Consider the following 17,500-nt stretch of genomic DNA (forward strand, 5'->3'; position numbering starts at 1 on the left):
AAAAGATCTAAATCTAATGACTGTAGCATTTCTGTAACGGAAGAGGTTCTGTTGTAGTCTCTTTTGATAAATCTGGCTACACGCCGCTGGACGGCTTCAATTGAAGCAGTCTGTTCTTGTCTATATGGGTCCCACACAGCAGTAGCATACTCCAATTTTGGTCTAATAATGGTTACATAAGCTAAACGCTTTGTACTTTCGGAACAAGGGTAAAGGCTGTGCCTTACAAAACCAAGAGACTTATTTGCTAATTTGACCACAATATTTTCCACATGAGAATTCCATCTTAGGTCGTTAGATAACATAACTCCCAGATAAGGATGGTTGTTTACGGGAGACAGCTTTTGGCCATCGATGTAATGATCAAAAGCACAGGATCCCTCTTCCTAGATATCCTCATAGTATGACATTTAGTCACATTAAACTGCATTTGCCATGTCTTGCTCCAAGATACTAATTTGTCAATATCATTCTCAGAGGTGCCAACCTATGGAGATCTAAAATCTGGAGATTTTTTCCATCCGGTCTCCCCACCACTCCCCGCTCGATCAACCTACCCACTCCCCCTCCCCTCCTCTCCTCACCCCCCCAAAAAAAAACGCACCCACCCATCCCCCAGCAGTTCCTTCAGAATACGAGAATATTCTGCCGCCATTGTGAATGTGCGGGAAAACAGGGTACTTATGTCAAGAATTTTTATTGGTTAATCGGAGATCCAATCAAACAATCGGTTATATGGCTATGACAGCTGAAGGAAGCCATTTTGCTTAGCTCTATTAACTTGTGCTTGAAACTTAGAGATGAAGAAATGCATTAAGAAACAATGAAACGAGTTTAAAAAAATCGATTTTTTTAAAACTTGGGAATGCAATTTCAGTCTAGAATGGAGAAACGTCTCAGAAAGGTTCAGAGTCGTTTTTATCCGGGAGATTTAATGACCCGAAATTTGCGGAGCGTAATGGCTGAGATCTCGCCGACACGAGTGGTCTATCCAGACAATTGGCAAGTCAAATTTATTTTAAATTTATTTTTATTTCCATGTTGTCTTTTGGGGGGTCCGTGGAGGGGGTCCGTCGGGGTAGTCCGTGAACCGGTCCGCATAGTAGTCCGTGGACCCGGTCCGTATGGGGGTCTATGGACCGGGGGTCAGTGTTTTCGGGTCACCCAAGGCAGGCAGGTTGAAATATGATATGATACGGGCATGTGTGAGATAATACAAACAAGGGAAGTGTGGTTGCCTGCTATGTGTTTGCTGAACTAAAAAGGAAGGAAAGACACAAATGAATCTTGAAATAACTTGGCCATATATATATAGGTATATAGTTTCGTGTAGTTTGTAGATGGATTGAGTAATTTACCGGTTGATTGAATTGTGGCTTATAGGAGTTGATTGACAACAAAGATGACCATGACCTTGGCAGTGGAGGTGAACACACCGCTGGTAGCAATACAAGTCTGGCAGACGTATTTAACTGTAGTTAAATACTTTTCTTGACTGAATTGTCCCCCCTCCCCCTCCCCCATTTCTCTCTCCTTCTTTATAAAGTCAAATATTAAGACACGTCTCTGTCTGTCCGGAATGAACAAGCAAAGGAAATATTCCATTAATACACGTAATAATGTGTGAATTGTGGCTTTTAAGTTTTGATTGATGATAGAGATGATCAAGACAGCAGTGTAGACGAATATTCCACAGGTTGTAACACAAGTCTGACAGAGGTATTCAAGTGGGCCTTTCATTTCCCGTTTTTCTACTTTATAAAGTTTTATGTCAAATAATTGCCTGGCTGGTATCTTTTTGTCTGGAATAAAAACGGATGGGAAAATTCACATCAAATTGTCTTTTCTCAAATGATAGTAAATAAATATGATGGCAGATCTATCATCACTCTGCCCTCTCCTGATAATATAATGTAATTCAGTGTAGCTTGGTTAAGCTGTCACAAGTACTTTACATTTCTGCTATCTGAATGGGACATTTGATATCCTCTAAGAAATTTGATATAATGGACATATACATATAAATTTACATTTATTTAACTTGAATCTTAATCCTCAACTGCTAAGGTCTGAATGTTAATTCTCGAGCTCCCCACTTACAGCCACACATTTCCTTGCATGTTAGTTTTGATATTTTGCTGTCTTAAAAGTATTCCATATCCAATGGTTGTCTTTATTCTCATCACCAATCTGCTTGACAATTTGCTGATTACTGACCATGAAAATAAGATGTCCGAGGCTTAACAATATTAACATTTTAATGTTTGTTTTAATGAATGTTTTATAGAACCTTGAAGGCTATAGTGATGAAGAAAGCTATGCTGATGAAGAACGTTTCGATGTGTCAATATCACCAAAAACAATGAAGGGAAAGGATTACAAGCTGTTCAATGGTAATGTTGAGTGCAAGATGATAACTCTTGAGAGCCTTGATAATCCTTACGTTGTCCCCTTTATGATGAATTGCCAGGAAGAAAGTGCTACAATTATAAGCAAAGCAGTTCCCATCGGAATTCAAGACAATGCAACTTTTGTCTTGAGCCTTGATACACTGGAACACAGAAAAGATTTGTTCTCAGATGAAAATGGGTCATGGGTCATGACAGGATGTAAGGCCAAGTTCTACACCATCATAAGGGATGAAGGGGGCAAAGTGGCTGAACTTAAAAAGCTCAACAGTCAAGAAAGTGCCGACGTTGCAGTGAGAAGAAGAACGTACACATGTTCCTCTTACACGTCATATCACAAGACAATTGTGTCCATCGAATTTGAAAAATGGTTCCCACTCGTGCTTCTCAATTACAATTTTGATGGTCAGCCCACAAGATTTAAGATCAAGAAGCATGGTAATCGAACCTCATCCAATATGGCACACATCCGATCCAAAGAGAGCACCAAGCTTAAAGTTGCAGATAAAGCTGTTGAATTTGGTCCAACGAGGGCATTGTTCTTAACAAGAAAGGAAGCCGGTGGTATCTGTGGTGCCGATAGCATTAGTTCGCTCCCACGCAACGTGAAACAGGTTGGATACCTCACTCGAAAACCATCTGAAAGAGTAAATAAGGACCCACTTGCATCAGTCCTAGAACTGCAGAAGACAACTTTTCCTGGCTTTATTCGTCAAGTAGTCTGTAATGATCTTCCCACGGTCATGTTATTCACTGATCAACAGTTGAACAATATTGTGAAGTTTTGCTGTCACGACAGGGTAAACCAAGTCTCTGAACTTGGAGTTGACGTAACATTTCAACTTGGTCCATTCTATGTGCTTGTAACAAGTTTTAAGAATACAGTTCTTCGAGTAAAGGGAGGAAACAACCACCCCTCCTTTTTAGGCCCTGTCATGATCTGCAGGACTAGAGACGAATCCACGTACCTATCATTTATCCATTGCCTTATCCGTGAAAATCCTGGTCTCAATGAATTCCTTCGTGCCCCAGGCACTGATGATGAACGAGCGTTAACGAATGCCCTCGCGGCCGGTTTCAGGAATGCAACACCTTTGCTTTGTTACATTCATAGCCAAAGAAATATCAAGGAGAAATGTAGAAAGCTCGGTCTCTCCTCAGCACTAGTGTCCCGTATTTGCCAGGATCTCTTCAAAGCAAAAAGTGGATTAATTTGGTCAAGTTCACTAGAAGAGTTTAAGAAGAATGCAACAGCACTCATGGAAGGGTGGGACACCCTAGAAAGGTCCGAAAAATCTGGCCCACCAGCTTTTACACAGTATTTTCGCACCCACAAGCTTAATGACATGCGCACAAAGACGGCTGCATTTGTTCTGAAAGACCTTGGCTTGGGAAGCAAGCCATATGAACAGAACATGCCTGAGTCAGTAAATGATATGATGAAAGATTGGACGAAGTTCATTCCCCAGGACATGGACAGACTCATTATAAACCTATACGACTTTGTGCAGTCATTCGATCAAGAGGAAGAAATGGCATGGCTTCAGTTGTCCGACAAGTGGGAGGTCTGCCACCAGTTTCAGCAACACTTACTGACAAAGAGTCATGCAGAGATGACCCAAGAAGAGCGAAAGGCTTTCCTCAAAAGGGCTAGCAAAGTTTGCCCCGATCCAGAAGCATACAAGAGGTGCTGCAATTTTAAGGTCACACCATTGTCAAGTTCCTCATCTCATCCCTCTATAAGGCAAGCAGCGTGTGATCTCAGCGACCTTTCACAGCTGAGTGGCCACTTTTCCAGAGAGGAACAATCGAGTCTGCTAGAAAAAGCCAAGACTGTGATGTGCAACGACCTGTTCCGCCAGGGTTTCAAGGATAGTGTGTACTTTGTGGACAGTGGAGGACCCCTTCCTCACCGGGTTCAGTGCTTTAAGAGTGGAAAATGTACTTGTGATTGTAATTTCTTTGGGCGAAACAACCTTTGCCATCATTGCCTGTCGATTGCCATCCATCCTAACTGTGTGGCAAACGTTGTGGAGGCCTACCAAGGCCGAAGTCTTAGCCGGATATCAGCAGCTTCTGCTCCAAAAAATGTTGGTGGGAAAGCTCCATCTCGCAAGCGGCATTTACCTACAACTGAAGTAGCAGTCCACCATTCAGATACAGATGCAGATGCACAGAATACAGAAGCAAATTTTCAAGCTGAAATTCTCAATCCAACAACTCTTGTTATAAGAAGAGCAGCTAGACCAGTGGATCCCCCACCCTGTGGGCCTTTGGTTCTTAAAAAGATTGCCGGTAACATCAAGAAGTGTGCTGGCTGCTGGAAAGCTGTAAAATCTAATGTTGTGGGATTCTAGAGCCCCGATGATAAGCTGTATTGTTTTGCTAGATTTGAGCGCTATCATTTTTTCAACAAGGAAACGAATGCTTGGCAGTTGGTAACATCGACGAGGCACTACCACTTAAACCCTGTGTGCACAAAGGTGTCTTCAAAAATAATATCTGATCATAGTCTCATCGTCACTAGTAGCCTGCGTCAACTGGTTATGGAGAGATTCCAGTGTAATTTAGATTTGTAAGTGTCTGTCATTTCCTTGAATGAGGTTATCAGGGTTCGTACACTCATTTCAAGAAATTAAATTGTATGTTCCCTTCATCCTCTTCCCTGAAGGTTTGCTTTTTAGTGGAACTACCATGCATGCCTTTAAAGCTAAAGATGGCAACTGAAAATTGCCTAGCAAACAGAAATCAAAGAGAAAGACATTCTATATCCCGAACGTCCCTTCTTAGAGGTTGTCAAAATGAAATTATTTTGAAGTTTTCTATGAATTGGAGTATTATAAATCCTCTTGGGTTTGTCCTGAGACAGCCTATTAAACGGTTTAAAGTACGAGCCTTGAAATGACAGTTAGCTATCATTCATTTTATCTGAATTTGAGATCGTCTTTGCTTTAGTTGGGCAAACAGCGTGCACAAAAGAAACGTTTAAGGCTAGAAGTGACTTGGAAATGTTTACATACGAAACGTTTGCTTTGTACACATGTATGAACGTTGCAGTTTTAAACATTGTGTTAGAGTTAGTTACAAATTATTGAGATTTAGCTTAATTTATATTTGTTTTCAAATTCCAACTACGGCAGAGATCACATGTAATCTTTAGCATTGCAGAGAATGTTTGTTGGTTGGCTACTACTTTACATCAAACTATAAGTTTTTTTTTTTTACACACAGTTTATATTTCCTACCTTACACTGTATGCAAAGTGGAGTACCAGTGTTAGAGTAGAGGAGAAATGGTGCATGTGTTGGGAGGTATTCTTAACACGAAACTGTTGAGTTCTAACAAATATTTAATGCAAAAGTCTTTGAAACACACCGGCTAAAAGGCTTCGTCATTAATAAATAATATATATGACACCAGTTATTAAATTGAGTTCATCCTATAAAACGTCATCCAGTCTACTTTTCTCAAATAACTTAACAGTTAGTTCTTTTCTACTTTCCACCGACGAAGTAGCAATCTGAAAACTCTTCCATTGTTGTCTTTAGCTGTCATACTCCAGACCGATCCGCCATACAATGACTAGCCTGCGATCATGCCCTCCCTTCCTCCCTACGTCTCATCTCGGACCCTACCTAAAGAAAAGGTCGCCTAGTCGCAGGTTATACAATAACTAAATGTATTTATAGGCTTTATCGTGACGTTTTAAAATTTGACTCTTTCATTAATCTTTATTAAAGCCTTGTCTGTCATAATTCTCAGGTTTTCTGCACAGCCCCATACATTAATTATCCATGTATTACTTCCTCACAAACAAAGAACAGGCGTGAACAAGAAAATGCATGCATAACTATTGTATGGGGCTGTCAGGAAATCTTGCCCTTCCTTTAAACAGTATAATATGCGTGTACTTCAAATTCTATTCAAATATTTTAAGGAAAAAAGTCTAAATAGGAAGTCAACTCGCCGCTCCACTAAAAATTGAATGTTAACGTAACCAGATCACAATGTGCACAACTTTAACTATAAAGTCAACTCACTTCATTACTTGACGGTATTTCGTACACCTCCACACTTCTGCTGAAGCAAGACAAACAAAAAAATACGAGTGATTCATGTTACCAGTCATCCATGGCTTCCTGGAGAAACGTAGCGCGGTTGCTTTCCATTTCGTGGAGCCTGGAACGAGTTCGTGAACCCGCGGGAGAATGAGCCGAGCAAAAATGGTGGAAGGAACAAGGAACCTCATTATCGGTCTTTTTCGAAGTACTCCGGTCCACAGTGAAGGGATTAATACAACTTGCGCGCGAGCCTGAACCTTAGTCTTTAAATTTGCGGCGCACAACAGTTAAGATTTCGCCGACATGAGTGATCTATCCAGACTACCGGTAAGTCAAATCTTTAGGTGTTATTTATATTTTAAATTTATTGCCAACGAGTCAGGCCTTCTGAAGACAAAAGGCCTGGCGAGGCGGCAGCTTATAGAGCCGCGAGAAGATTTTTAGGCGAATGAAATCTCAGAAGCGCTTCAAATTTGAGTGTAATGTAGACCAAAAGCTGTAATGTAGACCAAAGCGATGAAATGTTGACCGTAGCGATAACCAATGAGAGTTAAGCACGAGTACGCCGCGTGATGTTTGCAGCCGCCAGGCGCCAGATCACGCAAGCTTGGCTCGTTGGCACTTTAGCGACAGCTATAACTAGTTTTATTTCCATGTTGTTTTTGGGGGGGTCCGTGGAGGGGGTCCGTCGGGGTAGTCCGTGGACCGGTCTGTATAGTAGTCCGTGGACCCGGTCCGTATGGGGGTCCATTGACCGGGGGTCAGTGTTTTCGGGTCACCCATAAATAATAAAAACATGGGAGGGGCCAAAACTGTACCCTGTGGTACTCCTAGCTGAAATGACCCTAACCAAACTAGAACCTTCACTATCCACCCCAACACGCTGAAATGATCTCTGTGTAAGCCACGAATTAATCCAAGCCAGAGTTTTTCCCTGAATCCCATAATAATTCAATTTTGAGAGTAATCTCTGGTGGGGAACCTTATCGAAGGCCTCGCTGAAGTCAAAAATCTGTAGATCAACTTCAGATCCCTCATCCAAATTCTTTGCTAGGTCTTCAACAGTGAGCAGGAGTTGCGTTTCGCACGAATGGTTCTTTCTAAAGCCATGTTGTTTTGAATACAAGATGTTATTATGCTCCAAATGCTGCATAATGTTCCGATAGATGACATGCTCCATCACTTCAGGAGTACCCAACGACCATTTTTGACAAAATTGTTCATTTAATGTTGCAGCAACTATTAGAATGTTTCCACATGTACGTCAATCTTCGTTAATATTTAACGATCCTGGGAAAAAAAATACCCACTCTTCGGACTGCCAGCGAGCAAGAGTTTCAGGAAATAACTCCCAGCCAGCCATCGTGTGAGACGGCTTTTAACCAGCCAGCATATTTTAAAATGCGAAATGACACATATTGCCAGCGAGCGCATAACGTTTGCCAGCGAGCGGTGGCGTACGTAACGAGCCAGCCAGCAAGGTTTCAACATCAATAGTAATAAATAATTACATAATAAATGAAAATTAATAGTAATAAAGATTAATAATATTAATAATAACAATAATAGTAATAATAGTAATAATAATAATAATAATAATAATAATAAGCTGTACTTACGGTTTCTCGAAATAGAGGTCCTCGCTAAAATGTAAACTTGGGAAGTAGTTGCAGGGCGATGAAGATGACACGTAAACAAATAACAACGCAATGAACACAGAGTCAAAATGTTAGTATAATTTCTTTTTCCAGTGGTGTTGCACTATAACAACTCGGCATTTAAGGACGTTCGCGCGAAAATTAATGTTGCTGTTTCAATCAAATGGAAACCCTCTCCTTTTCGCGAAACGTAACGATGCTAACGATCAGGTGGTAATCACATGCCAAAAATGCACAGTCAATGATTCCTTTTCTCGAAACGTAACGATGTTGACGATAAGGCGGTAATCTCATGCCAAGAATGCACAGTCAATTAATCTTTTTCGCGACGAAAAGTAACATCGTATTAATCAGTGTAATCATCGTATTAATCAGTGTTAATCATCGTATTAATCAGTGAAACCTGGCTGAATGCTAACATCCTCGACCAAGAACTTTTCCCGCTTTCTGACTTAATTATCTATAGGAAAGACCGTAAGGATCGTAATGGTGGTGGCGTTCTTATTGCTGCCAAAGCCAACTCCTTCAAATCAACGCGGGAATATTTGCCGGACTCAGAAAACTTGGAGGACTTAGAGCTTGTGTGCGCTGAGATGACTACTTTTTGCAATAAGAAAGTTTTGTTTTGCTCGATTTATTGGCCAGATCCCGAAGATGATACAGGCTGCTGGTTGGAAAAATTAATATTTTTCTTGATCATGCTTCTGAAACCTATGAGAATATGGTAATAGGTGGCGACCTGAACCTGTCCAAGATCTCTTGGGACTCGCTAGAAAACACCAGAGGCACAAAAGAGGTGGCGTTCTTAGAAATTCTTAACGACCATTTTTTAACACAATTAAACTTTATTCCCACCCGCCGTGACAGGGTGTTAGATCTTGTAATTACGAATGTGCCGGACCGTGTTCGCGTACGCGAGGTGCTCAGTCCAAAAGAATCGGACGTGTTCACGGACCATGGCACGGTGTCCTTTGAATTTCACGCCTCTACTAAAGCTACCCATAGAGTAAAAAGAACAGTGTACGACTATCGTAATGGAGACTTTGACGGTCTCAGAGGAGCTCTTGAAGCCCTGAATTTATGCAATCTTATTCAAGACAGCGACGACATCAACTCTGACTGGACTTTTTGGAAGGACGCATTTATGAGCGCGGTCTCGGATTTTATTCCAACCAAAAAGATTAAAGGAAAAAACACCCCGCCTTGGATCACGAGTGAAATCATCCACGCTCTGCGGAAAAAGGAGGCTCTCGCTCAAAGTTAAAAAAATCTCCTACTGACCATCAACAACAGAAGTATCGCGAATTACGAGCAAAGGCCAAGTCTCTTATACGTGAGAGCCGTGAGACTTACTTCAGCTCCCTCGATTCAGATCTCGCGCGGCAGCCTAAACGCTTTTGGTCCTTTTTCAAGCTCAAGAACAGAATGCGGAGCTTCCCTGAAACGATGAACTCTGGCGATGATGCTGTAAGTTTCACAGCAAAAGCCATGGTCGTGTGTGGTCAGACAATCACCGCAAAAGTTTCACACCAGAGCTGGTGCAAAGTTTCACAGAAAAAGCCATGGTCGTGTGTGGTCAGACAATCACCGCTAACGTTTCACACCAGAACTGGTGCAAAGTTTCACAGCAAAAGCCATGGTCGTGTGTGGTCAGACAATCACCGCAAAAGTTTCACACTAGAGCTGGTGCAAAGTTTCACAGAAAAAGCCATGGTCGTGTGTCGTCAGACAATCACCGCAAAAGTTTCACACCAGAACTGGTGCAAAGTTTCACAGCAAAAGCCATGGTCGTGTGTCGTCAGACAATCACCGCAAAAGTTTCACTCCAGAAGTGGTGCAAAGTTTTACAGCAAAAGACATGGTCTTGTGTCGTCAGACAATCACCGCAAAAGTATTACACCAGAAATGGTGCAAAGTTTCACAGCAAAAGCCATGGTCGTATGTGGTCAGACAATCACCGCAAAAGTTTCACACCAGAACTGGTGCAAAGTTTCACAGCAAAAGCCATGGTCTTACGTCCTGAGACAAAAGTTGTCGTGGTCAGCCTTCGTCGTCTGTCATTCAGAGCAAATGCTTGCAACAAATCTCTTTTCAGAAAAAAAGTACGTTAAGGACCTTTCCAGGAGCGGACAAATTTAGAATTTTCTTACAATTGACAAAACGAAAACCGACATTTGTTTCCTGTCAATTTTTGTTTGTAAGCTTACATCCCAACTAAAGAAAATTTGTACTTTGCAGTTGGTTAAAATGAGCGATCTTTCTCTCAACCTTACTCTGAGAAAAAGAAATATTCCTCTACAAACACATCAATAGTTTGTCCAGTTTTTGCCTTTTGTCGGCAGTGTTTTTGAAAAAATTCTTTATCCGGAAAGTTCTCTGGTTAAAAGGTTCTAAAAAACACTGAGCTTTCGATTGCCAGTCTGCAATCTTTAAAAAGTGAGGTGTAAAAAGCGAAGGTAAAAATATATATGTACAAAAAGGTGAGAAAATAACGAACGAATATAAATAAATACGAGAAATACTTGTGATGGATAAGATAACAATAAAATTGAATATTGTCTTGGCAGCTGCTTACAATTACTGTCTGCTTGGCTAGTAATTGCAGTGTGCCAGGATTCCAGCGTTTTTCTTACGCGTGAATTGCCATTGTCGATGACGCGTGCATTTTCAAAATCAATAGTGTGGCCCTCGAGCCACGCATGGCTGGCAACATTGGAACCACTTTTAAAAACTTTGGTGTTTCGTATATGTGTTCCTTTTTTCTAGTGTGTAAGCATCAACCCGTTTCTCCAATGTAATTCCATGTGCAGTCCGCACAGGGGATTTTATAGACAACGTTTGTTTGCCGATCTGGTGGAGGTCTTGATTTGGGAGACGCAAATTCCTGTTGTTGTTTATATTTGTTCGTTATTTTCTCACCTTTTTGTACATATATATTTTTACCTTCGCTTTTTACACCTCACGTTTTGAAGATTGCAGACTGGCAATCGAAAGCTCAGTGTTTTTTAAAAACTTTTAACCAGAGAACGTTTGCAATTTTTCAATTATGCCCCCTGATTACTGATCGATTTTTATTTTTTATTTTTTTAATTGTAAGGTTAAGTCACAAATCTGTGAAAGATCATATCCAGAGCGCTCGGAACAATAAACAATCAGTGTGGCAGATCCGCGAAGTCATAAACGGAAACGTTTATAAAACGTGACATTTCATGAAAAGAGCCCTCGTTGGCCTTTTGCAGAGGTAGATACAAAAGTCGGACCGGATCAACTGACTCGGACCGCCAGTCCACGTCGGATCAACTCGAGCCGACCCGGATCAGAAAACTTAAGAACGAAAACCGAAAACTAAATTCCAAAATTCCCGAGATCAGAGGGACAAACTTGTAATAAACGAACAATTGCTCTTTATCCCTCAGTTCAGCTACATGGCTACGTGGCGATCTCAAATACAATTCACGGCACAGTCCACCTCAGTGAGAGTTGAAATGCCACATTTCAAGGCGAAAAGTTGCTCTAGCCTTATGTAACAGTGAAAATGGACTCTCGATTTCGATGGAAAATTCGGTCTAGTACGCGTAAGAAGAACAAACATATAAAATTCTCTTACCGTTAGCGATCTTCAAAGATCAAAAAGATATCTGGCCAGTAGCTCAACGCCTTCAAAATGACCGCAATTGAACGACTTTTCCCGCCGCCCCGATCTACAGGATCTAAAGGGAGAGTGCATTTAAACAAACCTTAGTTTTCGATTTCTTCCCCTAAAACAACGTAACAATTTTTTTTAGCTTCTTGTCCTCTAGATCTATGAAGCAAAACCTTAGGCTAAATGAGACATGTTCAGTATATTAAAATAGAGACCATTGTAAAATAGTTCCAACGGAAAATTCCAGCTTACCCAATTACAAAAATAGAAACTGGACATATGAAATAAGATTTGAATATGTTCTGCTAATGTTGTGCATTATTCAACGGAAAGACTGTGCGTCTTCTATCGGCAGAGAACTGTTTGGAAAAGAACATTTCCAGAGGCGTTTCCTAAACTGACTATATCATACAATAAACGCAACATTTTGCTTACCTTAACTTTTGGCTGACTTCACAGATACGGATCGATCAGTGGCCAGTAGGCGCTAACTAGACAAAAAACCCAACAGGAGGTTTCTTCCAAGGTACAATAAGATTAATGTAAACCGAAAGCGAAACCGGGCAAACAAGACGTTTAGGCAAACAATACGAGACCGTCAGCGGTGCTGTGCGCTCAAATCAGTTCATTATCCCTCCTGCATACTCATTAGCATTTAGTTATGGGAAAGTCACCCCAGACGAGCAAGCTCGCTGGGGAAAACATGAAGAGTGCTAATAGAGTAAGCAGAGGGCCAGGGGTGGGTGGGTGGGTCGATTCCAACCAAAGTTAGGCAAAACTGACAACTATGAATAATTAACTCATGCTTATATAATACGCACGAGGGCTAATGAATATTAATGAAGTATGAATAGTTCATTATCCCTCCTGCATACTCATTAGCATTTAGTTATGGGAAAGTCACCCCAGACTGCGCCTCACTATCGCCGAGGAATTCGCTGGCTTATCCCCACAACCAAAAGAAATCCCCAACCTCACCCATCCTTAACGAAAATCACCCTAATTTCCAACCCTCACTAATATGCGAGCACGACTATAAAAGATGCCAACACATTTAAAATTATTTCTACAGAGCTAACTGGACAGGACACCCCCAAACGAATTAGTGAAAACCGAAATAGCACATTCAAGCTGAAGAAAACATTCCAGTAAATATTCACTAAAGTTATCTCTAACAAAAACAAGAAAACCAAACTGTAACAACGCTCAAGTTTGAGAAAATCAGACATAGTCAAGCTTTACACCTTGAAACATGCATTCAGCGTATACATTCACACCATATCAGAAAGAAAGTAAGCCTAATGTTTAGAAAGCAAAGGTAAAACCTTGCAGGTCATTATACTGCTTGTAAACTTTTGTTAAATCCACCTCCAACGAAGACATGGTATCCGCTGCTCCACCAAGGCCAAGAACCTGATTCAACTTAATGTAATGACGTGCTGTCGACGAGGACTTCCTTCCCACGTGATCCATGATCGTATCAAGCTTCGCCCCGGAAATAGCCAACGAAATTGCACAACCACTCCTTAGACCATGTAAGGTAACGTTCCGATTAACAAAAGCTGGAATCCGGCGAACATACGTCGAGAGCCGTGCCTGAGCGGTAGCCGACTCAAAAGGTGCCGGCAAAATTTCACCAGATGGGTTGAGGGGTCTAAACAAATATCCTTGTCGGATAGAAATTTTTAACAGGTCGCATACAGCAATGTAAACTTCCACTGCGGTAACTGGGCAAATAGTAGAATCTGGATGACGCTTGAGGGCAAAAACGTTCGAGGTTCCGTCTCGGAGGGACTTAGTTAATGTATGGTTAAAGAGTAGAGCCTTCTTTTCCGGGAAATAAAGAATCCCCTTTGTTTTCACTCGACCAAGATCTCCAGCTCTGTCACCACTAAAAAATTGTGCCTTAAAAAAGGCCTGATCACTTGCCAAAACAAATAACTGCACCGAAGAGCGAACATGTGAGTTCAAGCGCTTGGTTATTTCTGACGATAAAAGCACCAAATCCTGCAAAAAAAAAGGTTCAGCCTGTTTCTGCACGACTCTTGCACCGAGCTGTTCCTCCCTGACGGCTGATAAATAGGACTTAACCAATGGTGAAGCTGCAGGGTTGGCAATCCCCGGAAAAAGACTATCTCTTGCTGATCTCCCATACTTATTAAACATAGCCCTCAGTTTTCCAATAATCGAGTCAACGGAGCCATATGCTAAACGCTTAGGGCAAACACAAGAAGAAACCCTGTTCTCGCCAAAGAACGGGCAAGCAACCATGTGTACCATTGTTTTGCCAAAATTATCTTTCCAGATCAAAAAGTCTACTACGTCGTCTGGTATAGCCGCACAAATGTCCCTCTTAGAGGTGGTTTCCAGGAACTGCAAAAACTCCATCTCTAAAGCACTTCTCTGTTTTTGATAAGGAGTAGCCTGCTGCTTAGCAACCAAAACTTTCTTCCGCTCCCTTATAGAACACAAATCGACAGGGGCCTTGAGGCTCTTCAAAGTTTTATATGATCTCGTCTGACGCTGGTAACCACATCTCTGGCAATAACGGAAATCAAAGTCGTTGGGCTTGGAACAAGCCGGACATGACACCGATGGCTGAAAAAGTCTGGGCACCAACGGCAAAGACTGAAAGAGAAAAAAAAAAAAAAAAAAAAAGAGAGAAATAGTTCCTCCTGTTAAGTTGTTACGACATGCTCTTTCCCATCCTAAATGCCCAGAGGCTATATGGAGAGGATCCAGGTCTAAATCCATCCTTCGACGGAAGAAGAAGCGCATCCAGTGATCCCTTCTCGGCCACCAAAACATTGTTGCTGGACACCGCATTTAACAACGGCCACCACCCGGGTAATGGGGACATCAATGGTACCACCACCGTAACAACCGCATCTACCGATATGAGGAAACGCAAAAGAGGACCAATCAATGCAAATGGCGGGAAAACGTAGGCGTTGACGCGGTCACCATCACACACAGAGAGGTCTTGGTTAAAAACATTAACACCCGATGATCCTGGCGTAGGGTAGGGCGTAAAGTGCTTTAACGGGTTTCCACTCCAGTCACGTTGAACGTTGGAATCCAACGACATCAAATCAAGATCATGGCCATTAATTCCACCAAAACTACGCTGGACGATTTCCCAAGACCTCGGAGAAAGCATGGCATCGGAGCGAGACAATCTTCTGGAAAACCAATCTGCCTCGTTCAAGTGAGAAGGAACAAAAGACATTTCTAGGGACATGTTCCTATCCACCAAGAACTGGAAAATCAATTGCGAGATCTGAGTTAACTTCCTAGAGCGTGGCCCACGGCCGGACCAAGCGTGGAGAACAACCATGCTGTCTACCTGAGCATCAATCCTGCAATCAGAGACGCTTTCAGGAAGTGACAGTAATCCCTTGAGGACGGCCCACATCTCCTTCACATTAATATGCTCATTTCGAACAGTTTCTTCCCAGTAGTCACCAACAGAAATTGTCCCGGAAGGAAGGTGAATTCCAACTCCCCAACGGAAGGACGAAGAATCTGACGTCAAGGAGATAGCTACGTGCCGTTCACTCCTCCACCAAATCGCCTTTTCCCAACTATCAAGGAACCTCCAAAACATAATTTCCCCTCTCAGATTCGGAGAGAAATTCACCTCACCACCTCCGGAAGCCTGCGAGATTGACGCCGCCATTTCTCTGATGTAAAATTTAGTCGCTGGGAAAGCCAAGGAGAATGAATTGCACTTCCCCATTAGCCTCTGCAAAGACTTCAAGTGGATAGTAGATTCACGCAAAAGTATCTGCTCGCGTAGCTGAGCAAACTTCATCTTCTTATCTTCAGGAATGCAAAAGGCCTGGGCTACAGAATCCACTATCATGCCTAAATAACAAATCCTAGTTACAGGCCCAAGAACACATTTGGAGAGGCCCAAAAAATAACCGAGGTTTACAAGAACCGAACAGACTATATACAAAGCCGCCACCGCAGATTGATAGCTGTATTCCGACGTCCTCTCCGACAATGGGCGTGACCAAAACCCCTTCACAGCAAACAGTTCCCCATTCAAACGGTCATCAATATACAGAGAACATGCGACCCCCAAACCCCTGAAAAAATTTGTCGGACCCAAACCCACAGTCTGGTAAACAAACGGAGAATTTTTCCAACCAAAAGGAAGCGTAACTCCAACGAGCCACCACCCCAGCCTCTCAATACCAAAAAACTGCTGAGAACTAGTAGAAAGCAAAATATGGTCATAACCAGACTTGTCATCAATCTTACTCATGTAGGAGTTGGGATACACGAAGCGAGGCACCCCAACCAGCGTTTCCAGTGAAAAGGGAGTGTCTGCCATCCACAAATTTAAAAACCGGGCATCAATGCATAACCTTGGCTTTTGCGGTTCAATCGTCATAGGAAGGACGAGATGGGGCGGCGGCACTTCAGCCACTTTACCCCAAACACGGATCGCCCCTGTTTCAATACGCTGTAAAATTGTTTCCGTAACAAACTTCGAAAACTGTTTGCAGGAGTAGTGATTCTTGAAAATCATAGTAGGGGGTTCCGCACTCTCATACTTTATGCCCATAAAAGCTCCCTTAAAGGGCTTCATGAACTTCTTGACATCCACCCCATGCTCCAACCATTCCAAGACATCCTTCGCAGGTTCGTACCCGGCCAAAATTTTTCCCAGAGTTCAATTCGAGTACGAAGTTGACCCGAACGAAAGGAGTCCGGATCACGAAACAACAGATCCCGTAAGATGGGAGTTTCCCCCGCAACAATGCCTTGAACATGGGTTAAACAAGCGTCTTCTGAAGTCATTTTCTCCGAACTCGGATTACCCTCCCAAGACAACCATCGGATTTTGCCATGCTTGCTTCTTTCCTCCGCCTCTAACGGCATAAAGGTCATCGTATCTCCCTTGAGACGTTTTGACTTAGGCTAGAGCCAAAACACCAAAAAAAAAAAAAAAAAAGAGAATCAAAAGGACGTACTTAAATGGAGACTGCAAATCCGAGTTCGGAGGAAATGACCACCGTAGCCCGAGTAATCGGGCTCAAGGGCATGCCTAAAGGCAAAACGCTTGTGGGGTCATTCTCCCAACCTCGAGACCACAGACTAAAGGAAAAAAATAAAACATCACCTATTTAATAGTGTCTTTAGACTTTATTATTGTCAATACAAATATCAAGACAATCCCGATTTCCATTCCAGAACAGGAAAACTTCCAATGATTTCACAATCTTAACGTTTATCTGGGCAAGAGCGCGAAATATGACCCGCCTTTCCACACACCCAGCACTTTCTCGCCGACGGCGGCCTGGGGCTGTAATTGGAGCCACGCCTTTGGTATGGAGCTGGAGGCCTACGCGTCCGTCCAGTGAACGAAGGTTGACTTACTGCCGCGTGCGGCTTAGTTGCCTTGGAAATAACCTTTGCCACCTCGGCCTCATCCTTAGACGCCACCAACTTTAATAACACCTGTTGAAGGCACGGGTTGCCTAATAAAGGACGGCACTGCCTCAGCACTACTTCAAATCGTAAAGCTCTTTCATCCTTTCTTTCCTTGGTGACATTAACCACTTCATCCAGGGCGGCGATCGCCGCATATGGATCAAAAAGAGCAGCTGGGCGCGAGATCACCATTTGGAGAGTAGACAGCGCGCACTCGATTGCCGATGAATCGATTTTCTTCTTCCACTCATCCAACTCCTTCTTGAGTGAACTGACCGTTGTGTT

General features: G+C 42.4%; 2 protein-coding genes and 1 pseudogene across 2 annotated transcripts in view; 1 reads left to right on the forward strand and 2 right to left on the reverse strand.

The window, feature by feature from the left end:
* The first annotated feature begins 1,851 nt into the window (after window positions 1-1,851).
* On the forward strand, window positions 1,852-2,954 carry LOC138048608 (uncharacterized; annotated as a pseudogene).
* An 11,502-nt stretch (window positions 2,955-14,456) lies between these two features.
* On the reverse strand, window positions 14,457-16,310 carry LOC138048609 (uncharacterized). Its single transcript, XM_068894776.1, has one exon. The coding sequence runs from the start codon at window positions 16,308-16,310 to the stop codon at window positions 14,457-14,459; it is 1,854 nt and encodes a 617-aa protein (XP_068750877.1).
* Window positions 16,311-16,931: 621 nt separating this feature from the next.
* LOC138048904 (uncharacterized) overlaps window positions 16,932-17,500 on the reverse strand; it is a 2,003-nt gene continuing 1,434 nt past the window's right edge. The window contains exon 2 of the mRNA XM_068895002.1: window positions 16,932-17,500. This exon is cut by the window's right edge and continues 6 nt beyond it. Within this exon, the coding sequence (XP_068751103.1) occupies window positions 17,006-17,500 (495 nt within the window). The 3' untranslated portion in view covers window positions 16,932-17,005.

This window comes from Montipora capricornis, chromosome 5, assembly GCF_036669925.1.
Source record: "Montipora capricornis isolate CH-2021 chromosome 5, ASM3666992v2, whole genome shotgun sequence".
Taxonomy (NCBI): domain Eukaryota; kingdom Metazoa; phylum Cnidaria; class Anthozoa; order Scleractinia; family Acroporidae; genus Montipora; species Montipora capricornis.

Bases quoted from the DNA above. Each gene is read 5' to 3' on its own strand.
- LOC138048609 (XM_068894776.1), bottom strand. From the start codon at position 16,310: ATGATTTTCAAGAATCACTACTCCTGCAAACAGTTTTCGAAGTTTGTT.